At 38.5% G+C, this 27,738-nt stretch overlaps 3 protein-coding genes across 3 annotated transcripts; 1 reads left to right on the top strand and 2 right to left on the bottom strand.

The window, feature by feature from the left end:
* Positions 1–826: 826 nt before the first annotated feature.
* LOC103848250 (cysteine proteinase RD21A) lies at positions 827–3,367 on the bottom strand. Its single transcript, XM_009125200.3, has 5 exons — positions 2,858–3,367; positions 1,986–2,221; positions 1,764–1,904; positions 1,231–1,680; positions 827–1,158 (listed from the first exon to the last, which is right to left on the bottom strand). The coding sequence occupies exons 1-5, from the start codon at positions 3,315–3,317 to the stop codon at positions 1,072–1,074; spliced, it is 1,374 nt and encodes a 457-aa protein (XP_009123448.2). The 5' UTR covers positions 3,318–3,367; the 3' UTR covers positions 827–1,071.
* Positions 3,368–21,572: 18,205 nt separating this feature from the next.
* LOC103848252 (WPP domain-containing protein 2) lies at positions 21,573–22,428 on the bottom strand. The gene has a single exon (XM_009125201.3). It carries the CDS (start codon positions 22,300–22,302, stop codon positions 21,802–21,804), a length of 501 nt encoding a protein of 166 aa, XP_009123449.1. The 5' UTR covers positions 22,303–22,428; the 3' UTR covers positions 21,573–21,801.
* Positions 22,429–22,653: 225 nt separating this feature from the next.
* On the top strand, positions 22,654–24,972 carry LOC103848253 (cyclin-A3-2). Its single transcript, XM_009125202.2, has 7 exons — positions 22,654–23,401; positions 23,547–23,779; positions 23,879–24,031; positions 24,134–24,167; positions 24,258–24,407; positions 24,492–24,626; positions 24,711–24,972. Exons 1-7 carry the CDS (start codon positions 23,087–23,089, stop codon positions 24,780–24,782), a joined length of 1,092 nt encoding a protein of 363 aa, XP_009123450.1. The 5' UTR covers positions 22,654–23,086; the 3' UTR covers positions 24,783–24,972.
* Positions 24,973–27,738: the final 2,766 nt, after the last annotated feature.

Here is a 27,738-nt window from a genome sequence, read left to right as displayed (position 1 = left end):
ATCAGCTACTTATGCATGTAATTTCCTATGGATCATCGCTTTATTTTCTATTTTTTTTTAAAAACATCAACATATAATTTGATAAATATTATGAAAATACATGCACATTTAAATGATAAATAAAATTGATTTGATTTAACTTGATTATAATAAAAATAATTATACTTCGCTTTGAATTTGAAAAAATATATGTAACTCAATATACTCACAACATGAGTGACTCGACTAATCCAACTTATATCTAAAATCATAGATTTAACTACGATAAGAATATAAAATTTTATAAGAATAATAATTTATTTTATAAATATAAATCATAGGACAACTCAAAACATATTCAAAATGAAAATAAAATATTAACCACCTGTTACAATTTAGTTTTTTTTTTTAAATTTATATATATACATGAGACTTCAAAATATTATCGTTGTATTAATTTATGTAATTTGGAATCAAACACTTTAGTTTATTTTTTTAATTTGTTCTAAGCACAATATATCTTGAGTTATACATAATATTCATTAAAAATATATTTACATATCTAAGACAATAACCACCTAAATGTAAATAAGAAATTAATCAAATTTTAATATATTTAGAATATAAAAAATTACAGTTGAATTCAGAGATAGAATCAAATTTACCCAAATGATAACGAAATCGACTATAAAAAAAACAAAACCGATTGGATATAACATATATAAATCATATGTATAATTAAATGAATAGAATATTATTAATATAAATGATGCATACAAATTACTAATTAATTTAAAATCAAAAATAAATAGCAATCAATTATTATAATATTTTTATTTTAGAAATATTTATACCCGTGCATGAGCACGGGAAAATCACCTAGTAAATTTTATATATCAATGAAACCCAACTAAGAGACTAAAAGCAACTTATGGTTTTTAATATATACACAATACCCAACAGCTGCATTTTTATGTATCCTTATGTCATAAACAACAACATACAATAATTTGACAAATCTCTTCAGATATCTCTTGCTCATATGAGTCAGAATTCTCTCTGAAGAAACAAATGTGCAGTGTCACCAACTTCTTACGCAATGTTCTTCCTGCTCTGTGACCAGAATGGTGTTGCGGGCTTGCGCTTTATGGCCTTGATACTGAATGGACTGTTCTTGTTCTGCAAATGAAATATTCAAAAAATTACCATTAATATGTTGTTTCCCTAAGAAGTGGGAGAAGCAAAACTTACCATTAAACAAGTTCCCTGATCAAGGTCACAAACGGGGTACTCGTGAGGGCAGCAACTATAGTTGTCATCACAACATGTGGCTGCTTCTAGTGGGCAACATCCCCAAGCAAGACAATACTTTCCATAATCAAAAAGACAACAACAAGTGTTGCTCTCAGGACATGTGTAGTAACTGTCACATTGGGTCGGAGGCGTAACGGGAGATGGAGGTGAAGGTCCAGGGTTTGGTGGGTTTTGGCCATTCTTGATCGGATAAGAAGGCTCAACAGCGATTCCACATTTTCCTGCTGAAGACGCAATGTTGCGCTCCATCCTTATGTATCCGCTCTCTCCCCAACTTGTTCCCCATGAGTTTTTCACAATCCAATAGTCTTTGCCATTCTCTGTTCCGTATCCGACCGCCACAACTCCATGGTCTAGATCTGTTCCACAAATTCCATCGAATATACCCTTTGGAAAGAAAAACGCATACAAACAGTTTAGTCAAATCATCAAACTCCTAAGAACTAAGAGAAAATGATTAAAATACATACCGAATCATAGAGCTGGAACGCACGACCACCACCCTCAATGGCGACGCTAATTGGTTGGTGAGAAAGTGCTTTCTTTAATGATTCTTCGCTGTTAGCCGGCACATCCTCATATGAATCGATTGTAACAACTTTAGCGTTTTTCTGCAGCAATAAACCAACAAAGGTGAAACAAAAATCATCCACAGGTTGTTTAGAATTATTATTAAAGAACAAAACACTAACTCTGGTCTGGTCACAACGTCCGTCAACACCCTTGTAAGGATAATCTTCCTCTGTATCGATTCCGCCGTTTTTTATAATGAACTCAAAAGCATAGTCCATGAGACCTCCGTTACAACCTTCATTGTATGAAGTGTCACAATCAACCAATTCTTGTTCAGACAAGGATATTAAGTCTCCTGTCACGATCTTGTTTATGCCCTCCACTGCTCCGATGGTTGAAAACGCCCAACAACTCCCTTCATTAATACAGAATTAAATTAGTTGATTCGTAAGTCATTAACATCAGCTCATGATAAACCATTAACATCAAACATAAACACACCTACTAATATCAAATTTCCTTATGAAAACAAACACAATCAATCACCAACTAGCTCAATATTTTGTGACTAAGCAAGTTAATGGTTCGAAAATAAGACCAAGAACATATTTAAGACTTACTCATCTTTGTCTCAACTTTAAAAAGAAAACAATCTGGTCTTAACTCGTAATATTTGTTTCATAAAACTTGGTTTTGTTGTTTCAGTGATAATTTAACTCAATATTTTTGTGGCTAAGCAAGTTAGTGACTACTCATTTGGTCTTAACGCGTAATATTTGCTTCATAAAAACTTATTTATTTTGTATTTTCAGGCATGCAAAATTATTTACTCAGTTTTTTTTTTTTTTTTTTGAATTGAAACAGAAATTATTTAGTCTCAGTAAAAGTCACAAGTGGAGACTACTATGGGAACTAACACCCTCACACAGCATGCTTGGAAGGGGCAAATATGTCTTTCCCCACAAGTTCCAATACTTTCTGAACGAACCAGACAGATATTACTATATTTAGAAGTTAAAAAGAAAATATTTCTCACAAATAAAGAACTTACCGCAGCTTCCCTGATCTTTGACCTCAGCCACGGCACCTTCCTTCCTCCAGTCAACGCTCTCCGGGATAGCGTCACCTACACGCGCCTCGTAGCGAAGGCTAGTCTTCGTGGCTTTCCTCTTGAGCCTAGACCCGAGGTACATGGATCTATACTCATCGTTAGTGAGATCCGCGAACTTCGTAAGACCCAATCTGTAACTAAGATTCTTCCCGTTGTGTTCGTCTATGAAGCGGAGGTTGTCTTTAAAGATCTCGAACCGTCGATCTTTCTCTGTAAGAGAATTCTGAGCCTTCCCGTGTTTCACTACCCACTCCTCGTACAGTCTTGAAACTTCGACATCGCTTCTGGAAGAGACGGTGTGGTGGTTTTTGTCGTAGGAAATGATTGACATATCCATCGCTGATGATACCACGATCATCGCTAAGAAGAGGATCACGGTAGCTGAGTTAAGGAGCTTCATTTTTCTTCACTATTTTTCTTTGGAGAAGAAGAAAAGATGATGAAAGATACGATGGACAAGAGGTTGTGGTGTGGTATATATAAAGCCAAATGAGATAAGCCTAATAATTGTTTTTTTTTTTTAATAAATTTTTCTATTCTATTTTTGTGTTTGTTTTTGTTGCTCTTCTTATTAATTTCCAAAATAATGGTGACTAGTTCTGAATTTCACTAGAATGTCCAATTGAGATAGGAAAACTCATTTGTAATCTGCTCTGAACGCAAAGGATTAAAAGTGATATGAAACAAGTTGAACCCCAATCTACACCTAGCAAAATTTTAATTTTTTTTTTCTTTTTTGAAAATAGATGATATACAAAAATAAATACAAACTCATAATAAATAAAAATAAAAATAATTAGATATTAATCTAACAGATGACAAAAAAAGATAGCTCAACCAGTTTTCGACTTGACCTGTAGTGTGAGTATCAATAAGACAATAACAATGGATGGATTGAGATATCTATCTAACATGTTTTTGTAGTGGTGTTCACTGTTCAGTACCTCCCCTTCGATTTCAGTTTAAGAAAATTTCTTCAAATAATATTTAAAGTGAAAGATAAAATATCAGCATCGGTATAATTTTCCAATCAACCATCTCAAATATATAATGTTAATATAGTTTGCTAATAAAAAAAAGAAAATTAAAAAAAAAGAATAAATTTTTTGAATGTGAGTGTCAATTATAGGTTAGACAAAATATGAGAAGGAAGAGATGAGACGTCAAGTAGATCAGATCTGATTGGCAAGCCCCAAATGTCATGTCCACACAAATAGGAGCGCGTGAGATTCTTCTGATAATATAGATACTATGGATAAGTCTTACAAGTTACCTCATTAAAAATCATATTGCCGTCTGAAATTATTATACCGTATTTAAAATACTCAAATAGTTATATTTCCTAATTGGTTAGTTCAACTCTAATTTATGTTAGAGTTATTTTTGGGTTCATTTCATAGAGTGAATTTTACCGACCAATAACATTTTATTATTTTCGATATTTTAGAAAAGAAAATAAAATCTTTTGAAATTATATTATATTTTTAAAATAAAAAGTTAAAAAATAAATAAAAATAATAATATTTACAAAAAGAAAAAAAGTTTTAACTTTTTTTTTTAATGTTGTCAGCAAAACACTAAACGTTAAACCCTAAACCTTTGGGTAAATCCTAAACTCTTGGATAAATCCTAAACATTAAAACTTTAAATCTATAAGTGTTTTAGTGTTTAGTGTTTTTTATTTAGAATTTATGATTTATCCAAAGATTTAAAGTTTACCTAAGAATTTAGAGTTTATGATTTAGGATTTATTGCTGATGACAATAAAAATATTTTTTTAACTACTATTATTTTTATTTGTTTATTTAATTTTTTATTTTAAAAATATAATATAATTTGAAATATTTTTTTAATATTAAATATAAAATAAAAAAAATTTATTGGTCTGTAAACCCAAGAATATCTTTATATTGTGTACTCAAATTATTTAATAAATACTTTGAAGAGGTAGCTTGCGACGTTAGAACACTTACTTTTTCTGTGTCTAATATTTCCGCAGCGGTGTACATAAATTTGTTCAAAAAGAAAAAAAGACGTTAGTCTTTAAGGGACAATAGGCTATATACGTGTAACATCAACCTCCAAAGACGTGCTAGCGTGCATAGCCATTCACAAGGTAGATCAAAAATATCTGAAGTTGAAAGATTTTTCAGCCTAACGAGTATAATAATAATTAATGGAATATTTTACAAGAAAAAAACGAAAGAATTGTACAATAACTAATTACTCTGTTTGGTCTGTCTTTATTTTTGGGTTGCGGCCCAGATGTTTAAAATACGTAGTGGATTTGGGCGAAAAAAAGTTTGCTTGTTCTTCTAAACAGTTGTTTTTTGAGAAATTATCAATAATAGTACATTTATAGTATTACTTTTCATGTTTACACTAATCATTTTTAGCCTCACTTTTAATAAAGAATAAAAGACAATTATACCCTTAGTATTAACTAATCTAGACTTAGAGTTTAGAGTTGAAGGATGAGGTAGGTTTTTGAAATGTGAAATATAAGATTCTAATAAATATATAAATAAATACTTAAAAGATATATAAAATTTTTTTTAAAAATAGTTTTAAACATAATTTTCGTTTTTCAAAAACAATTTTGAAAAAAATAAAAAAAAATTCGAAAAAGAGTTTCAAAAAAAAATATTATAAAAAAGTTCGAATTTGAAAAAGTATAATTCGAAAACATAAAAAAAAAATTATTTTATTTATTTTATTTTTATTTTTTTTCTTTTTTATTTAACTAGTGATTTATTATATATATAAATAACAAGGGCATAATAGTCTTTTGCCACTTAATGAAAAATGTATTTTTGAAAATGTCTCTTTAGTGGTGGTAAAAATGAAAAATGGTACCATGAAAGTGGTAAACACGTAATTTTCCCTTATATTTTTTGGTTAAGTATATTAAAATTTATACTACCGATTACGGAATTTGCATCTCATAACCAAAAAAATTAAAATTCCGCTACACATATCAATAAAATGGGTCTGATATGTTATATGTTATGTCAACACTATAAAAAATGACCAGTTTTTACTATCCACATATACAAACTTCGACGATGTAAGATATTATTTCTTAATTTCTCGATCAATTATATACCAAAAACATATAATATAATGATAGACAAGATTACACGCTGTGCTTCTCAAAATTCTCTTTTTTTATAATATGTTGATTCCATAATCTGTATTAATTTTCGGAATCAGTGGTTGCTTCTTCCTAGTTTAGTTACTGTTGTAAAAAATATATATATTATGTTGAAAGTTGACAAAAAAGTCACTCTGACAAAACCACCCATAGATTATTTAGCATCATAGGTCTCTTCTCTCTCAAATAAACAAGGAGCTGATGTCATAGTTCCCTCTGCTGCTCCATCGGTCGGGGACCCTCACCACTGCCGGGAGAAATCTTGCTCTGTCTCTTTCTCTTAGTATTGAGAGTCTCTTGACTTCAGTTTTCAACATCCTTGTTTGGTGACTGGTACATATCTAGTTTTGTTGAGAGGTTATGCTTGATCTTGCGGATCTATGCTTGCTCTTGCTGGGTAGGAGAATTGGCTGGTTGAGATCGCTCCGACTTATGTTCGGTGGTCGTGGGCTATTTGGTAGGGTTCATGCACTGGTGAAGTACGAAGATCTCGGTATGATATTGAACATCATCTGTTTATACCACTCTTAAGGTGTTGAATTAAGTGAAGCTTTTCTTTAGTGTGCTGTGTTTTAGCATTTGTTGGACTGGTGGTTAGTTGTTTAGAGAACTAGTTTTGTAACCACTTTCTGGACTCTAAAAAAAATTTATGGTGCACGGTGCATGTTAAATCAGCTATGATGTAGTGGGTAACTCTTTCATTGATTCTGTTGTGGTGGCTCTCAAGTCAGTGGTGGTCTATCAAACTTGTATCTCCGTCTATGATTCGGCTTTGGTCTTTTGTAATTTCTCTTAGCCTCAGTTTTTAGGTTGTGTTTGTGTGTTGGACAATTGAATGTCTTTGATATGATGGTGTCTGTTTAGTATGTCAGCTTGTTGGGAAGGTGAGCTTTCTTGGGCCATCGGTTGGTGTTCTCTATTGTGGTCTTTGGTTTGCTTCTTCTTCTTAGAGACGTTTGGTTTCTGCTACGTTGTGGGTTCCAGTATGGTTTTGTCGTTCAGCCTCGTGGGTCATTTAAGATTTCATTTGGTGAAGCATCGATGCTGAGAATTTGTGATGTCCATTGGTTTGCTTCCTACGAGTTCTCTGGTTTACTTGTTAAGGGGATGTGGAGCATGTGCTCCATCGTGATGGTCTTGGAGTAGTCAATCGCCAATCATGTATGTCTCATCGTTGGCTGCTTGGTCTGAAGAGTGTTTCTAGTGTGGCTTATTTCAGTTGAAGCATTTGTAAGGGCTTGTGTCGTAGTTCCTATGGAAACGGGTTTGGTAGATCTTTGTTCAACTCTAATAATTTAGGCCTGTTTCGCTTTCTCGAACTATCCTGCTTCATGTATTGCTTAGCCTCGTCTTCCTTGAAGTCCTTTGATATGCTACAGAGAGTGTACGTGAGGAGGAAGAGAGGAAAGGAGAATGAAGAGTAGAGAGAGAGAAGAGGAGTTGTTATGAGTTTAATAAATGGTTACACAAGTGGTATAGAGTTTGTTACAGTTTTTATTGGGCCTCGCACTATATAAGAGGACCCAAGAGGAATATGTGAGTCAGTTAGTTGGTGAGTCTTGAGCTTGCTTCTCTTTGTGAGCAAGATCGTATTGGCTTGAGTCTCTGGTTTGTAGAGATCAAGAGTGGGAGGTTGGGCGGTTCTATCAATATACACCTTTGGTTCTATCAAATTGGTGCGGTGAGCGTGGATCGAACACGCGACCTTCAGATTATTCAACATTATCACCAGCAGGGTTGCTTCAACCTATTGAATTACTGGTAAAGATTTGGGAGGATGTGGCTATGGATTTCATTGAAGGATTACCAACTTCAAATGGCGTCAATGTAATCTTGGTGGTGGTCGATCGTTTGAGCAAATATGGTCATTTCATTACGCTTAAACATCCGTTCACAGCCATTGACATCGATCAGAAGTTTGTTAAAGAAGTGATCCGCTTACATGGATATCCAAAATCGATCATTTCAGACAGAGATAAGATCTTTTTGAGTTCGTTTTGGAAGGAGTGTTTTCGAATGTCAGGGACACGTTTACGGTTTAGCACAGGCTTTCATCCTCAATCCGATGGGCAAACGGAAGTTCTCAACAGATGTTTGGAGACATTTTTGAGGTGCTTTGCTTCAACTCACCCGAAAACGTGGTCCAAATTCATTCCATGGGCAGAGTTGTGGTACAATACTGCGTATCACACAGCTTTGAAGTGTACGCCGTTTCAGCTAGTTTATGGGAGAGAACCACCTTCTTTGTTGAACTATGAGATGGGTGCGACGCAAAACTTTGAAGTAGAGGCGATGTTGTTGGAAAGAGAGAAGTTCTTGAGTTCCATTAAAGAAAACCTGTTACCAGCTCAAGAAAGAATGAAGAATAATGCAGATAAGCACAGGAGGGAGTTAGAGTTCGAGGTAGGGTCTAAGGTTTTTCTGAAATTGAGACCGTATCGTCAACAGTCGGTGAGTAAACGGTTGTTTCAGAAGCTTGCTGCGAGATATTATGGCCCATTTGTGGTCACGGGTCGAGTGGGGAAGGTTGCTTATCGGTTGCAGTTCCCTGAGACATCACGGGTCCACCCGGTTTTTCATGTGTCCCAATTGAAACCGGTGATCGGTGATTCTATGGTCACAACAGTATTGCCCGAGGCTATGGAGACAGAGCTGGTGATTCAGCCGGAAGAGATACTAGAGACCCGTTATAATGAGACAGGCCATTTGGAGGTGTTGCTGAAATGGAAGAATTTACCGGACCATGAGACGTCTTGGATGAAGGTTGGCGAGTTGAAGAATCAGTTTCCAGGATTTTCACTTGAGGACAAGCTGAATCTTGCGAATGGGGGTATTGATATGCTACAGAGAGTGTACGTGAGGAGGAAGAGAGGAAAGAAGAATGAAGAGTAGAGAGAGAGAAGAGGAGTTGTTATGAGTTTAATAAATGGTTACACAAGTGGTATAGAGTTTGTTACAGTTGTTATTGGGCCTCGCACTATATAAGATGACCCAAGAGGAATATGTGAGTCAGTTAGTTGGTGAGTCTTGAGCTTGCTTCTCTTTGTGAGCAAGATCGTATTGGCTTGAGTCTCTGGTTTGTAGAGATCAAGAGTGGGAGGTTGGGCGGTTCTATCAATATACACCTTTGGTTCTATCAAATTGGTGCGGTGAGCGTGGATCGAACACGCGACCTTCAGATTGTTCAACATTATCACCAGCAGGGTTGCTTCAACCTATTGAATTACCGGTAAAGATTTGGGAGGATGTGGCTATGGATTTCATTGAAGGATTACCAACTTCAAATGGTGTCAATGTAATCTTGGTGGTGGTCGATCGTTTGAGCAAATATGGTCATTTCATTACGTTTAAACATCCGTTCACAGCCATTGACATCGCTCAGAAGTTTGTTAAAGAAGTGATCCGCTTACATGGATATCCAAAATCGATCATTTCAGACAGAGATAAGATCTTTTTGAGTTCGTTTTGGAAGGAGTGTTTTCGAATGTCAGGGACACGTTTACGGTTTAGCACAGGCTTTCATCCTCAATCCGATGGGCAAACGGAAGTTCTCAACAGATGTTTGGAGACATTTTTGAGGTGCTTTGCTTCAACTCACCCGAAAACGTGGTCCAAATTCATTCCATGGGCAGAGTTGTGGTACAATACTGCGTATCACACAGCTTTGAAGTGTACGCCGTTTCAGCTAGTTTATGGGAGAGAACCACCTTCTTTGTTGAACTATGAGATGGGTGCGACGCAAAACTTTGAAGTAGAGGCGATGTTGTTGGAAAGAGAGAAGTTCTTGAGTTCCATTAAAGAAAACCTGTTACCAGCTCAAGAAAGAATGAAGAATAATGCAGATAAGCACAGGAGGGAGTTAGAGTTCGAGGTAGGGTCTAAGGTTTTTCTGAAATTGAGACCGTATCGTCAACAGTCGGTGAGTAAACGGTTGTTTCAGAAGCTTGCTGCGAGATATTATGGCCCATTTGTGGTCACGGGTCGAGTGGGGAATGTTGCTTATCGGTTGCAGTTACCTGAGACATCACGGGTCCACCCGGTTTTTCATGTGTCCCAGTTGAAACCGGTGATCGGTGATTCTGTGGTCACAACAGTATTCCCCGAGGCTATGGAGACAGAGCTGGTGATTGAGCCGGAAGAGATACTAGAGACCCGTTATAATGAGACAGGCCATTTGGAGGTGTTGCTGAAATGGAGGAATTTACCGGACCATGAGACGTCTTGGATGAAGGTTGGCGAGTTGAAGAATCAGTTTCCAGGATTTTCACTTGAGGACAAGCTGAATCTTGCGAATGGGGGTATTGATATGCTACAGAGAGTGTACGTGAGGAGGAAGAGAGGAAAGGAGAATGAAGAGTAGAGAGAGAGAAGAGGAGTTGTTATGAGTTTAATAAATGGTTACACAAGTGGTATAGAGTTTGTTACAGTTGTTATTGGGCCTCGCACTATATAAGAGGACCCAAGAGGAATATGTGAGTCAGTTAGTTGGTGAGTCTTGAGCTTGCTTCTCTTTGTGAGCAAGATCGTATTGGCTTGAGTCTCTGGTTTGTAGAGATCAATAGTGGGAGGTTGGGCGGTTCTATCAATATACACCTTTGGTTCTATCATCCTTATACTCCTGTATGCTTTTAGATTTTATTCTCTCCTTTGACTTAATTAGTCTATCGAGTTTGCTTTAGGCCATTATCTTGTCTCCGGCTGGTAGTTTGTACCACACTGTCTTATGGTTTTGTATCTGTTCAGATCATTTCACATCGGGTTGTACCGGTTCTTTGAAGATTTACTAAACCCGATCCGAATCCGAACCGATCCCGAACCAAATTTTCATATAACCTGAATGGGGCTGATTTTGATAAGCCCAAAAAACCGAAACCCGATTGGACTAAACTGAAACCCAATTGGGACCCCAAACGCCCATGCCTACTCAAAACACTAGAAATTCCCTAATACATACTGGTTCTCCATCCAAACATCAAAACCAAAATAATTTCCATGTTAATTATATATATTTTGCATACAATATTCAAAATTATATGTTGCGTTTTATTTTATTTTTTAAGCTTTATTAGGATTTTTTTTTTATTTTTAACATAATTTAAATGGATATCTGAATCCAAACCAAACCCGTAAATATTTGAACCAAACCCAATTTGTTTTTATAAACACCTGAATATGGCTTAAATCTTTAACGGATACCTAAATGCCCACCCTTAGACAAATTTCTGCATCAGTGAGGAAGTATAACTTCGTCTAGGGGTGGGAACAAACCGAGTATTTGTGCCGCGACAAAAAAACGATGACGAAGGCGACCGAGCCGCCGCTCGATTCAAACGGCAACAATGGAGAGCAAGGATTGGATGTGGGTGAAAGGGGTCTGGGGTCAGATTCGGGGAAGTCAGTAGGTGGGGGAATCAAAGTTACGGAAGTATTGGTGGAGAGGAGTGGGATTGAGATTGAGGAAACACACGCTGTGGTGGATGGGGAATCTTCTGGGCTTGTCAATGGGGTGGATTTGCCGGTCACTTTATCTCAGTACCGGATTGTAGAGGGGAAAAAAGAGATGGTGACCAGAGAAGGAGTTACAGATAAGGGTAATGCAAAAAGCCCTGTCAGGGAGAAAAGTTCTTACGCAGAAGCAGTGAATGTGGGGACGGGGACTACAGCTGGGCCAGATTTTGAGATTGTTGATGGTGTGGCAGACATTGAGATACCTACGGAGATCTTTGAAGATGTAGAGCCTTTGTGGAAGAGTTTTGCTGTAGGTTACTTTATGGGAGACTCACCTTTCATTGGTTCTATACACTCTACTGTAAACAGAATATGGAGTTCCCCAAAGTCCAAGATTGATGTCCAATTCATAAGCAAGAGGACTGTGTTGTTCCGTATTGAAGATGAGCAAATGAGGAAGAGAGTCTTGAGAAGGAAGTATTGGCATATTGGTGATGTTCCTTTGATGGTATGTGAATGGAACCCGGAGACAGCGCAGAACCCCCCTGATTTGTCAGCGATGCCTCTATGGGTGGATCTGGTAAACGTTCCGGGCTATCTATATTCGCTGGAGGGGCTTAGATTTCTGTCTCGTACCGCTGGCAACTTTGTCAAGCTCCATCCCAACACTGAGAAATGTGTGCGCATGGATGTGGCAAGGGTGCTTGTAGAAGTAAATTTGATGAAGCCGCTGCCCCAAAAGATCAGTTTCAAGGATAAAGATCAGTGCAGTGTTACAGTGGAGGTGTTCTATCCTTGGCTTCCACCGCGCTGTATGTCATGTGAAGGCTGGGGGCACACAGAGAAGGAGTGTACGAAAGCGCAAACCAAGACTATCCTCAAGAGGGACCAGAGTCTGGAAAAGAAGTCTGAAGCTACAGGGTCGGACAAGGAAGTGGTCCTGAAGCTGTTAAGTGATTTAGAACAGATTGATGCAATTGTGGTAGATGTTAACAACACCGTTGAAAGAATAGAAGAGGGCCCAATGAATGGTGGTGGAGAAGTATTGCAGACCCGGATAGATGGTGAGTGGACGCAGAATGGCAAGCCTAGCTCACCGAGGGAAAATCTTCAATCTCAGGGCGAGTGCAGAGTTGTGTCACCTAATGGCTTTCAGGTCTTAAGTGGCATCAGAGAAGAGGGTGAGATAGATGAAGAGGAAGAGGAGAATGGTACCATGAGAAATGATGGGTTTCATTTACAGGAAGTTGGAGGAAATAAAGAGGAACGAGGGGATGCAAGTGAATCCCAAGAGAGAGAGCTGCAAACCAGCCATGTTAGTAACCAGAAAGGTAGAGGGAAAGGGAGCCGTATGCAGTTAGTTAGTAACAAGAGTTTTATTCAAGCCGTCAAGTCTACCAATAATAAGAAAGGTTCCTCTAAGAGGAAATAATGTCGTCGACTTTCGCTTGGAACATGCGTGGGTTCAACAAGCCACGCAAACAAAGAGCAGTACGGTATTGGTTACACGCTGCACGGTTATCTTTTGGTTGCTTATTGGAAACTCGGGTACAAATGGAGAATTTTCAGAAGGTATTTGATGCTGCTTTTCCTGGTTGGAGTTGTATTCATAACTATGATCATCATCCACTAGGAAGAATTTGGGTTTGTTGGTCCGACGATGTAGAGATGGTCCCGGCTTCTTCAAGTTCGCAAATGATCACTTGTTGGGTTAGGATTAAAAGCACGGGTGAAATAATTCTGGCTTCTTTTGTATACGCTTCTAACCTTGCTAGCGATCGTAAGGTCTTGTGGAAAGAAATGGAGATGGTTGCTACATCATTAGCAGGGAATGATTATCCTTGGATTATTCAAGGCGATTTCAATGTGATCCGCTCAACAACTGAGCACTCTCAGAGCATCAGTGAGACATGCTCAATGCGAGATTTTCAGGATGCGATTGGTAGATGTGCTGTGGATGACCTCGCACAGGTAGGCTCACTCTACACATGGACAAACCGACGATCTGAGAGCCCTATCAGCAAAAAACTGGATAGAGTTTTGGTTAATAGCCAATGGCTTACGACATTCCCAGTTTCGTTTGCTACCTTTGAAGCAGGTGGTGTGTCTGATCATCTGAGGGTGTGGACGCAGCTCCGACCATCTGAGACAGCTAACCGGAAACCTTTCAAGTTCTTTAACCATGTGACGAGTCACCCACGTTTCCTTGAAGTCGTGGATAATGTCTGGAATTCTCAGGCGCCGCTGTACCATTCCAGATCAGCTCTGAAACTATTTCATAGCAAACTAAAGAGCCTGAAGGGTGATCTCCGCGGGCTTAACAAGGATTTGTTTGGTGACTTGCCTTCAAGAGTGAAGCTTGCCTATGAGGACCTATGTCTAAAACAAGCTGTAGCCACAGATCTCCCAACGACTGCAGCTTTTGAAGATGTCTCAGCAGCATGGGAGCACTGGCATCATATTTCAGGCATTGAAGAACAGTTCTATTTCCAAAAGTCTAAGGTTAAATGGTTGGGGCTGGGTGACCGTAACAACTGTTTCTATCACAATGTTTGCAAAGCAAGGAACTCAAAGAATGCTATCAGACGTATTGTCACTGAAGATGGAAGAGTACTCACGGATTTGAAGGAGATTAAGTCAGAGGCAGCGCGGCATTTTGACAAATTCCTCAACAGTCAGCCGAGTAATTTTGAGGAGATTCCTATTGAGAACCTTCAGGATGTGGTGGAGTATCGGTGTCCTCAGGATGTAGCAGCGGGTTTGGTGCGGCCTGTGCAGGGAGAAGAAATCAAGCAGATTTTATTCTCTATTGCTACAAATAAGGCTCCTGGGCCAGACGGCTACTCAGCGGAATTCTATAAAGCAGCTTGGTCTGTAGTTGGGAAAGACTTTATAGTAGCAGTCCAGTCTTTCTTTCTATATGGATTAATGCCAAGGAGCACCAATGCCACGCTCCTATCCTTAATTCCCAAGTCAGCAGCGGCGGAGAGAATGTCTGATTTTCGGCCCATCGCGTGTTGCAACGTAGTTTATAAAGTGATTTCCAAAATCATTGCAAGGCGGCTGAAAGCAACACTCCCTTCTGCTATTGAGCTGAATCAGTGTGCGTTCGTCAAGGGACGTCTCCTTCTCGAAAACGTTTTGTTAGCAACAGAACTAGTGAAAGATTATCACAAGCCAGACATCTCATCACGTTCTGCAGTCAAGCTGGATATTTCTAAGGCTTTTGACACAGTCCAATGGAGTTTTATCGAAGCTGTTCTTCGCACAATGGGATATCCTGATCTATTCGTTACTTGGATCATGCGATGCGTGGACACTGCTGCCTTTTCTGTCTCAGTGAATGGTGAGTTGGAAGGGTTTTTCTCCAGTGCACGGGGGATCAGGCAAGGTTGCTCCTTATCGCCATATCTGTTCGTCATAGTGAGCAATGTTCTATCCAGGATGCTAAACTCTGCGGTTCTGAATAGACGTATTGGGTACCATCCGATGTGCTCATCCCTAAAGCTTACTCATCTTAGCTTCGCTGACGACATCATGGTATTCACCAATGGTTCTCCCGCTTCTTTGGAAGGTGTCCTAGAAGTGTTTGATGAGTATACTCGTATCTCAGGACTCAACATCAACATATCAAAATCGACGGTCTTTGCGGCAGGCAGGGATAAGCAGAGACTTGAAGATAGGGCAGTAGCAGCGGGGTTCACTGTCTCTGGATTGCCAATATATCTTGGCCTTCCACTCACGACTAAATCTATGTCAAGGCATGATTACGAGCCTTTACTAGCCAAGATCAAAGCTAGATTTCAGAGCTGGACTAGTAAGTCACTCTCCTTTGCAGGTAGACTTATGTTGATTAAATCTGTCATTGCTAGCACAACAAATTTCTGGTGCTCTGCGTTTTGTCTACCGCAAGCTTGTATGGATGAAATCGATAGTATGAGCTCTGCGTTTCTCTGGAGTGGTTCCCCAAATGACACTTCGAAGGCAAAAGTGGCATGGAAGGAGGTCTGCACTCCAATGCAAGAGGGAGGCTTGGGTGTCAGGAGTATAGCAGAGGTAGCTAAGGTATTTTCCCTTAGACTAATATGGCGCATCTTCAGTGAACCGCAATCTCTTTGGGTTGACTGGGTGAGACAGTATTTGCTTCGAAGAGAGTCCTTTTGGGACGTGAGAGACACAGGGTTGGGTTCATGGGTCTGGCGTAAGCTATTGAAGATGAGAAACTTAGCGAAGCAGTTCTTGCGCATAGAGATTCATAATGGACAGACTACTAGATTCTGGGAGGACATATGGCATCCTAGTGGTCGTCTGATTGAAGTTGCAGGCGAATCTGGAACGCAGAAACTTGGTATCACTAGATCAGCTTTGGTTTGTGAAGTACGAACAGAGGCAGGATGGGCTTTTCGTAGAACTCGCGACAGACAACTCACAGAGATTATCAACTCGATTGAAACTCTTCAGCTGAGTGAATCTAGACACATTCAAGATATTGTTCTATGGAGAAAGAATGAGAATGAGTTCTGTAATCAGTTTTCAACCTCTCAAACATGGAAGCAAATTCGAGTAAACAGACCGATCAAACCATGGAGTAAAGTGATATGGTTCTCTCTTGGAGTTCCCCGGTTTGCGTTCATTACATGGCTGGCTGTTAATAATAGATTGTCAACGGGTGACCGTATGAGATCTTGGGGACAGGTGCAAGGATGTTTGTTTTGTGGAGAGCCAAACGAGACTAGGGACCATCTGTTCTTCGCCTGCCCTTACACCTTTACTCTCTGGATTGAAGTGGTGGGTACGTTGTTGGGGAGACCTCCTGACCCTGACTGGGGAAGCACACTCGAACACTTAACAACCCATAGTTTCGGCTATCTTGGCTACATTCTGCTGAGGTTAGTGTTTCAAGCTACAATATATATGGTTTGGAGGGAAAGAAATGATAGAAGACATCTCAAGAAACCTAGACAGCATCACCAACTGGCGAAGATCATTGATAAAACTGTTCGTAATCGGCTTTTAGCTACCAGATATTGGGAGAAGCAACGGTTGAGAGATCTTATGCAAGAGTGGTACAAAACACATACATAAGGCTTAGGATTCTTGTTCATCTTTTTAAATCTTTAGTCCTTTGTACATAACTATTCTTTTTCACTGATGATCAATAAATTTAAAATTTCATCAAAAAAAAAACAAACCGAGTATTTGGTATTTTCGGTGTATTTGGTACTCGAATTAGCTTGTAAGGTAATAAAATTGTATACTTGTACTTGTTTCAGTAAAGGAGAGTACTTGCACTTTCAAATACTTTCTAAAATTGTACACTTGTCTTGTCTTATAACTTGTTAATTGTAAACTATTTGTAAGTTACTTGATAATTATTTGTAAGTTATTTGATAACTCATTGGAATTCCAAACTAAATAAATTTTATTATTTATAAAGAATATCTCATTGCTTTTTATATATTTTAGTTAATGTGAGGGACAAAATATATATGAAAGTGAAAACTTCAAGATGCGTAAATAAATATTTCACTATATGTTCTAAAAACAAATATTTATGTTTTATAGATTCAACCCGAAAAATTCAGGTGTCGATTACAAGGCTTGATTTGAACAAAATTATCTAAATCGAACATTACGACACTAGCTATGTTCGCCCACCATACTGACACGTTATGCTAGAGCACTCTGATGTCTTTAGACTATCATCAACCGTTACGTTCCATCGATGATAACCACTAAAAGGGTGATGTTTACCTCATTGCCTCAGATGCCAGTTCTTTATGTGTCATCGATGGAGTAGCTATTCTTTGATGATTGCTTCAAGCTCGCTTTCTTCACTGGCCTTAAGTGCTGAACCCAAAACAAGGAGAGAAGAGATAGCATACCTAAGTAGCCAACCATCCTTGCAATCCAACGGAATCATGGATGAGAACCGCCATAGCCGAGGCCACACACTAACTCCACATCCAACGAAGTAAGGTAGGTTGCAAAGGAAGAAGACAGAGAAGAGCCTGCCAGATCAACCAAATGGAATCCCTGACACTGGGATGGCTATTCTCCACCCAAGCCTCCAAGCCGCAAGCAAACCGGAGTGACTCAACCGGAGAAGCTACACGAAACCTGAGAAGGATTAGATAACCTAATCCAATCCGCTTTTGCCATTCAAAGTTCAAACCCGTTGGAGGATGAGAACGAAGCATCAAAATGGGAGGAGGGTCCAGACCTTGCGCAAGGCAGGACCACCTTGAAACCATAACAAGGAGGAGCACAAGTAAAAGCAGAGCACACGCCGGAAGGGGCTTCCTCTCCTATAGACGACAGTTAAAAATCCACAGACCTTAAGATACACGCGACAAACACAGGGCAGAGATGGCCACACGACAATCACAACCACTGAGAGCACACTGACATAGAGAGACCGCCATCTCCTTTGAGCAACATGGGGACCATAAGCCAAAGCATAACACCCAACTTCGATCGATAAGAACGACGAAAGACTCCACTCCACATCGAAGGCAGGCCTTTGGAATAGAACAACAAGGAGAAATCTAGAGAAGAGAACTCCATACAGCCTCCACGTGCCTCATATGCCAGGACATCAGACATATCTAGCAAGGGAAAAAATAAGATCCACCGGCGCCCCACCTTCAAAAGCCGACTCCAATCGACATAGATCCCTCACCTCCTCATCGCATATCCAGATCGAGCAAAAGCAACCGGATTTAATGTCCCCCGGAAGGATCTAGGGTTCCGACGACTAAAGCTTTACCAGAGGGATGGACATATCGGAGGCAAAAGAAGACAAGAGATTGAAGCAAAATAAAAATGGAGAGAGAGGAGGAGGTGGTGCCTCCGACGCCGGAGCTAACGTGCACCGGCGACTGCCGGATCCTCCGAACGTCGGAGCTCAACGATGAACGAGATTAGGCAGATTTTAGGGATGGAAGAGAGAAAGAGGGAAGAAAAACGTCGGCTAAAATATATATCACTTGTATTTAATTCACTTATGGAAATGAAAATATAAAGAAGTTATTTTAATATAATTTAAAGAAATTCACTTTTGTTCGTTAGTAAAAACTAGTAACATGCCAACAATGTCAAGTAATTAATTTTGTTTCATCATTAGGCCTACGTGGGCCTCAAAGGAGCACTTAGATGCCCACGAAACCGATGTGTCGCTTCGACTTCCCTTGATAACCCGGTCCAACCCAGATCGAACAGATGGTCGAGGTCAAAATCGGATTAGCCAAAAGAAAACCGGTCCAAACCAGAATCTTCCGAATCACCTGAGCTCAAGAAGCCGAGGAGACGTCTCTCGGTATACCGATTGAGCGTCACGTCTCTACAACAGACCATCTATCCTCCCAAACCATTGACCTTCCAAATTCATCGAGCTCGACAGAACGTTACTCACCGATGAACTGGTGGGGGACTTACTGTAGAGGATGGATATGACCATCCCTTAAGGCCCGAAGAATAGACGGCCCAGCCCGCGATGACATAACGACAGTTCGGCTCGGCGGCTCGGAACGCCAACTCCTCGGCGCGACCCGAGAGTACTTTTAGTCTATCGCACAATCGACTAGGCGCATGTGGCTTAACGGCTCCCCAAAGCAACTTGGACCCCAACGAGTTAAAAGTCTGCGAAGACGACACAAGCTAGGTCACGAAACATCACCAAGTCGACTATATAAGGAGAAAGGGGTGCACCGTAAAGAGGATCCGAAATCACTCACACATACTCGGGGCTAGATTAGGGTTTTATCTTTACTCTCTCGCCCTATTGTACCTTTCCGGCAAGCTCTTCGAGCCCCGATTTCCTTTCTTTTACGCATCTCATTTTCTTGTAACCGACTAAACGCTTTTCCGACCATCAATAAGACGTCTTTGCTTAACTCACATCTAAAACCAAACGTCTCACCGTTTAGTACCGTTTCCCGATCAAACAAAAGAGAAGGTGTATTCCTCCTTGCTACTATATTGTGGGTTCCAGGAATTCCTAGATCCTTCACAGAGCTCTTGTGGTCACTTTCCAACTCGCCATATCCCCCCCCCGTCCTGAGTTAAGGAAGACTAAAACTACCTGGATAAATAGATCACAAACTAGAAACCCTATTAAGAACGGATAAACGCAGATGTAGAAGATGATCACGAAGATAAGAAGGATGCAAAGCTCTTGTACTAACTTAAGCGATATAAATAGATTGAAGAAAATAGTTTATTGATCGTGAGTTTTGAGATATAAGAGAAGAAAGCTTAAAACCTATTAGGAAAAAGAAAGAGATAAATCCTATAGTAAAAGGAAAACTTAGATAAAGAGATGAATAAGTTTTGTGACTTATCCCATCACAAGCGAAGCCAGAGAAAAAATTAAAAAAAGGAACATTGTCAGTAGTAGTATAGTAAGCCAACATGATACGAAGGTAATACTACAGCCGATTCAAAATCCCTAAATAGCAAATATCGAAACGGATAGAAGAAATCAAGAGTAGTTATGTTAAATCGATTACAACAAAGTGAAAAAAAAAACTAACTATGAATTTTCAAGGAGAATAACTGAAGCTGATAACCTCGAACAACAACAATGGGCACAAAATAATTATAATGAGCTGATGATAGTTCTCGCGACTTTCTCTATGTCTCAAACTCGTTCTTGCTTAACGAAAGAATCCACTTACGTTATCCACTGTATCTTTTCAGTGATAGACTGTTCAATCACTCAATCAACTCCAATTCTCTGTTACAAGATGAGATAGACACGAAGAAGAAGAAGAAGAAAATTGAGCTCAGAATTTTGAATTTGGAGAAATCTCTCTCGCACTTGGTTGGTTATTGTGCTCTGTCTCCGTTTGCTTTTATAACAAAAACTCATACTTGGGCTTGGGCTTAGCTTTCTCCTAATGGATCAGATTCAAACCATATAAACTACTTAAGAGCTCAAATATTTGAGAGAATTAATATGTGGCCTATTAATTAAGGCCTATTGAGAAAATGATCAAAATATCGAATCAACATGCCTGACATTTTGTCTGATCGAACGGCTTTAGATTTGGTCTGGATACCCAGACGATTCATTTTTACAAATGAGAGTTTTAGGTGAACCGGTGAGTGTCACTTTTGTTCTTTACATGGGAAGATGACAATATGCCCATGGGTGGCAATTAATCAAAATCCGTGGGTGGGAGACAAGTACGGATCAGCCGATTTGAAAATTTTGAATTGCGGCGCAGGCTGAGTTTAAAAAATAATATTCTGAAGAGAAAATATTACTCTTCCGCGAGTTGCGTTTCACAAATAAAACAGAGAAAATGTCTGTTTTCTGTGACATTGTTTTGAACTCATCAGCCAAGTAGCTATCATATTACTGAATCTAATGTTGAACTGGATTCTCAAATTGATTCTTGAAATGCTGTCTGGAATGGAGAAAAAAAACAGAGAGAAGACTAGAGAGAGCAACAGAGAATCTGTGATATTGTATAAGAGCACTGGTGAGATTTATTAGTAAATGCAGAGTTCGATGAACTCTAAAGAATACTCATCTAAGCTTAGAAAGAGATTCAAACCAAATAAATCGGCTGTCTACTGTAAAAAAAATGCTTTACTACAATTAAAGGTAAAATATGCAAAGCATAATGAAGAAGCTAGACAGAGAATATAAAAATGCAGAAAAATCCACTTATTTTTATGTAAGACGACACAAGAGCAAGAATATAACTTAGTTTAACAGTCAATTAACAATTATCTAACCCAAAAGAAAAGAACATAAAAACAGAACCAAATGCAGTAGCAGCTATGTTCAGCAACCATTAGAACATGTAGGTAAATCGTGTTTCCATGTTTTTGACGTGAATCAAAATAGTTACTTCATCAATTAAAAACTAAACATGCTCCTAAGTCCCACACACATCCATGTTCAAAATCTAAAGAACTTAAATCTCTAGCTGTAATATTAAGATTCAAAAAGTACTGCAAACCTAATTGCAAGTAGAAAGAAGATTCAAGAAACTGATTCAAGTAGGAATACAATTAACCAAAACAGACGAGACGACGATATTAAGCAGCTGATTAATGCTAATTTCATAATCGTTAACAAGCCAAACCAAGCAAGCAGCGAATCAGGAAGAAGGAACCATCTTCAGACAAGCAAATACCAAAATCCACACACAAGTCATTACAATAACAGATCTCGTCATAAATTCAGAGAACCCATATGAATCTGGCAAAATCAAAGCAAACACTAATAGATAACGGAATCAGACAAGAGTAAGCCAGAACTCAAGCCTCACTCTTTCGTAGCGTCCGTCGCATCCTCCACCGCTTCGTTGTTTCCGTTTCCGGCGGTGGCTGCAGATCGATCTTTCACCGTCTCAAGCATCCTTTTACTAATCTCCTTGGAATAAACCTCAAGGATCTTGATCCCATCGTCATCGTCGGACACAGCGCTCGATGCGACGCCGTACGCTTCCTCCTCGATGGATTTCGCGACGGCGGAAGCTTCGTCGGAGTTGAGCGTTCCGTATCTCTTGGAGAGGATGGACTCGGTGGATAGCGTCTCGATCAGGCGGTTCAAGACGGCGTCGCGAGTTTTCTGCGTCGGCGGCCAAATGCGGAGCGAGATGGATCCTGGCTTCGTCTCCGCGACTGATTCTTCCTTCTTCAGATCTGCGGCTTTTGAGGTTTCATCCGATGTCTGATCCGCCGTGGCGGACAATGTGGTGGAGTCTTCTGATTCAGGCTGCGGATGCGAGACGGTGGTGTTGATTGTTTCGGCGGTTTCTGCCATTTTTTCAAAGTGAATTTTAGGGATTCTGAGATAATTTTCAGAGATTTCTTTTGTTGGTTTGGTGATGAGAGGTAGGAAAGAAGTGAAAATTTTGTCTTTACGACATTCATTGCTTGGTTTGGACTTTGTCACTTTGGTATAACCGAAATACAATAAATTAATATTAAAAAAAAAAAACATAAATATTGCTGTTCTGATTTAATTAAAAAATTATGTATATATTTCTGACAAAAAACACATGATATAGATTGATAAAGTTATTCAGTTTCAAGTTGAATAATTTTAAAATATGATATAATTTAGTCATAACTTTTATAAACTACTGAAATAAATTTTTTTTTAATTTTATTTTTCATAAATAATTAGGAGTGTTAAAACGTGATGTGAACTTATAGTTCAAATAATTTTTGTAGATAATTAGAGTAAATCTATAATTCTGTAGAAAATAATAATAAACGTGTGAAATATGTTTTCGGTGGCACGACCATAGCAATCTAACTGGGAAAACAAATTTCAGACACAAATCTGATGAAAGTTTGCCGCTAAACAAATTCCAGATTACCTCCAAAATTTTGTTGTTGACTCTGAAAAAACTCAAAAATCACACACAGAGCGCGAGAAACTTTGATTTCACCTCTAAAAATTGCTCAGGAATGGCGCTTTTGCTCAGCCTTTTTCTTCCCCCTTCTCACCTTCACTTCTTCCTCCCACCAAATCTCGATCCTTCTCTCTCTCTCTCTCTCTCTCTCTCTCTCTCTCTCGCAATCTCTTCAATCCCTAAGACATGACGCAGCAAGAGATCTGCGTGAGGGTAAAGAGAGCGGCGGCGAAGAGAAAGGCTATGGCCACGGAGGAGGAACGTGTCACCAGGAAGAGAGTGGTTCTTGGCGAGCTTCTGAATCTCTCCAACGTCACGAATCTCAATCAGAAGAGAGAGATCGTTAAACCCACCAAGAGTCTTGGAGCGAAGCAGAGAAAGGCTGCTCCTGTGGCTTTGGCTGCCGTGGAGTTTCGATCTGACATTGATGCTCGATCTGATGATCCTAAGATGTGTGGACCTTATGTCTCCGACATCTACGACTATCTCCGTGAGATGGAGGTACTAATCATCTCGATTTAATTGTGGGTTTGGTCTGAAGAGTTTCAATTTAAGATTGTTCTTCCCAATTTCTTGTCATAATCGGATTTGGTTTGGACATGTTATGTGAAGCTGAAAGCATTTTTTTTTTTAAATGTGAACTCAGGTGAAGCCAAAGAACAGACCTTTACCTGATTACATCGAAAAGGTTCAGAAAGATGTGACACCAACCATGAGAGGTGTTTTGGTTGATTGGTTAGTTGAAGTTGCTGAAGAGTACAAGCTCTTGCCTGAAACACTCTATCTCACTGTCTCTTACATAGATCGCTTCTTGTCCTTAAAGACTGTCAACAAACAGAGGCTTCAACTTGTTGGAGTATCTGCAATGCTTATTGCCTCGTAAGCATCTTTGAGATCAGATCCCTCTTTGTCTCTTTTGCTATGTCTAGAACTTATGAGATGATTCTTCTTCTTCTTTTGGTTATTGAAAACGAGTAGGAAGTATGAAGAGATAAGTCCTCCCAAAGTAGATGATTTCTGTTACATCACTGATAATACATTCTCGAAACAAGATGTGGTGAAGATGGAGGCAGATATACTTCTTGCCCTTCAGTTTGAAATGGGAAGGCCTACAGTCAACTCTTTCATAAGGTTAGATTGTGCGATGAAACCATGTCTTATACTGATAATACGTATTGGTTCGTTGTCCTCATTTTGTGTGTGTTTTCCTTGTTTTTTTTTTGTTATGTGCAGACGGTTCACAAGGGTTGCTCAAGAAGATTTCAATGTAAGCTCTAACTGATCTACATTTATATAAAATGCAGAGTATGAAGAGTGTCAAATGCTAAATATTCCTTTTCTATTGACTTTATTTTAGGTGCCACACTTGCAGCTAGAGCCACTATCTTGCTACTTATCAGAGTTGAGTATATTAGATTACAAAGCAGTGAAGTTTGTGCCATCTATGTTGGCTGCTTCTGCTGTCTTTCTTGCTCGGTTCATCATCCGTCCAAAACAACATCCTTGGGTAAGCATTCTGTTCTCATTCTCTTACATGTACAATGTTTTGAATGGGACATTAATAATCGATGGTTGTGATTGATGTAAACAGAACCAGATGTTAGAAGAATACACAAAGTACAAAGCAGCTGATCTACAAGAGTGTGTTGGAATCATACATGACTTGTATCTGAGCAGAAGAGGAGGTGCTTTACAAGCTGTAAGAGATAAATACAAGCACCACAAGGTAGATGATTAAAAATATTTGTTAATAATGAGATCATTTGAATTAGCATTCTTGACTCTTAATGTTTCTCCCTTTTTGTTACAGTTCCAGTGTGTTGCGACCTTGCCTGTATCACCAGAGCTGCCAGTTACCTTTTGGGAGGATGTGACCATTTGATCTTAAACTTTTCTTTTGGCTGAGGTTTTGTTATCTCTGACAAATGTTACCGACTTGCTGGTCAAATAGTATACAGATCACTCTATAGCTGAACCTGGTGTAGTAAGAAGAATTCTTGAAGTGAGGCATCAGAAAAATAATTTATGTATTGTGTAGTATAATTTGTCATTCAATTATCGTTTTGTATACATGATTAGTATGTACCCCTCGAAGTAGGAATAATACAATAATATGATTTAAGTTGGAATAACACAGTAAATTTAAGATTTTAGTTTGTTTAAGCAATGAGCATCCTTTGAAAGAACAGAGAATATTTGAAACGCTTAACTGATTCATCTCCATGACTACAACTAATTAATGACAAGATAGCTCGCCATGACTATCTGACAATAGTTCTGCTATGTTGTATATTTCAGATCTGGTATCAAAGCTCATTATAACAAAATTAATATCTCTCTCCCCCTCCTCCTTTTTATAGGCTAGATAATATATCAGCCTTATGCATTACCCATAAACATAGCCAGAACGATGCTGATGATTAGTTTTGTTAGTTTTCCATAATTTTTTAGCTGATCCCAAAGTAAAAACTTCACACACGTATTAAGAACTTCTATTGGGGATGCACACTTCTCTGTGTTTGCCGTCAATGAGATTGTATCCTAAGAACATTACTCTATGTTCAGAGTTTATGTTACGTTGTTGTAAAGTTAACAATTGTCTCATGTTATGGTTCTAAACAGCAACATTTCGTGATTCGACAACAGATTCCTTAAGGAGGAAGTGGATATGTTATCTGGGGAATTTCATGTGATACCGTTCCACCGGCTTAGAAGACGATTTCAATATAGATTATTTATGTAACAGTCTGCTCCCCCAACGTCCGAACCGGGTTCAGAGCAAGCGTTATGGATACATGTTTACTTATTTCAGACAATTAGCGTGTTCCATTGCTGGTCCTATAAGTCAACGGATGCACTACCTTCTGTGAAATACCAACTCACTCATATCCATATACTTCTACTCACAGTCCTGGGCATGGTCCTGCACACAGAGAAATAGAAAGTATGGTATGAGTAAATTGGTTACTCAGTGAAATGGTTCCACACAAGTCTCCCCGCATGACACTATAATGCGGGAAAGAGGGCTGGCTATCCATTACAATCAATCAAATGCAACCTTAAATAACATAACATTAACATTTCCATACATTTTCATTCAAACTAGCATCACACAATACAATGAACTCAATCATTGCTATAAATTGAATTGACCGACTCGACATACTCAACTCCAAGCAACCTATACATAAGGACCAATTCCCCACTCACAGACGTCCCACCTTGTGCCGGCCTGCCATGGGAGATCTTACGATTACAACTCTCCACCTTGGATTCTAAGATCAATGTCTACTCAAATTCGTTGAGATCTCTATAAATCTACTGAAAACAAGGAATATATATAGAACTCTTAAATTTTATTAAATAATCAAAAACTGAATACAAACTTAAGCATAAGCGGCTATATATTAGAAAACTATAAAACTCTAAAATAATAAAGATAAGTATCAAAATGACTAATAAAATAAATAATTAATATTTGAAAATATTCCAAATATTTATCTGCATCAAAATTCCCCCAACTTTACAAACTTAGGCACATGCAGCAACCCCTACTCCACCATTGGTTTTCCCTAGTGTAAGCCATTTCACAAATATAAACTATCTTTTTTGGCGAAAGAGCAATATTGAAGTTCCTAAATTAGATAGAGATCCACACCCTTGGATTATATGGTATATTTGGAAAGCGAGAAACAATAAATTATCCGACACGCTGAATCAGAATGACATGCTTGGTTTGAAGCTACTCAAAAACTGGAGAAACCGGCAAAAATTCAAATTTCACATCAAGAGTTAATATCTGAGAGATGCATGATATATGGATCATGGACAAGTGACGCACTCTTTAGTGGTTATGGATGGACATGGACAAACTACTCATGAGTTACTCATCTATTGGGAGGCAAAGAACCAACGACGAAGAATTTTACCACTACACTCAGAGCTCGAGGCCCTTTCATGGGCCATGGAGTGCATGCAACAACTATCGACGTGCCATAATTTTGGCACCGATTGTAAGGATCTAATCTCGATGATTCAAGACCCCGGATCATGGCCCAACTTTTCTACTTAGCTAAAGGAGCTGCTAAAGCTGAAGTGTAGATTCATGGAGTTCTGTATTGCTTATATTCCTCGGTCTGAAAATGTATCGTCTGATTCATTAGCTAAGATAGCAAGATCCTTTCATAGGGATTTGTACTACATTGGTTGTTCGGTTCCGGTCTGGAAAAACTTCAAGTTTGAGTAATAGAATAGCCGTTTGAGGGAAAAAGTAAAAAACAAAAAAACAAAACACGACAACACAAAAACTTAGTCAAATTTACTAAAATTAAGAGAGAAAACTTAGTCATATTCACAAAATATCAAAATTGAATTTTAAATGAAAGTTGAAGTTTTAAATCTCATGTAAGTTAAAAATTATATCTTATGATCTAAGAAGACACATTAAACAACATGACTTGATATTCTTGAATTTATCTAACACTTTTGAAATTTAAAATAAATACCTTGAAGTGACTTAACACTCTTGAAAATCTAATGGAAAAGATTTCTTTCTCGAATTAGCAAGAAACATTAGTAAACATGAATATTTGAAATCTCATAATTATCACCAAATAAGTTATGAATTTCATCCATGAGTCCCAGTATTGACTAATATACATGAATTAATAAAAAATATATTAAAAAGTCATTCTAACTGTAGAGAAAATGAAAGTTTATTAAACATTAAATAGAAGACTTCCTAAAAAGTTTTCTCAGAGAAGACTTCTACGTCTTCTCAGAAAAGACTTCTACAAAAGTCTTCCATTGTGGTCATATTTGCAATTGAAAATTTACAA

The sequence above is a fragment of the Brassica rapa genome, chromosome A10 (genome assembly GCF_000309985.2).
Source record: "Brassica rapa cultivar Chiifu-401-42 chromosome A10, CAAS_Brap_v3.01, whole genome shotgun sequence".
Taxonomy (NCBI): Eukaryota; Viridiplantae; Streptophyta; class Magnoliopsida; order Brassicales; family Brassicaceae; genus Brassica; species Brassica rapa.
This window is presented reverse-complemented; position numbering and strand designations above follow the sequence as displayed.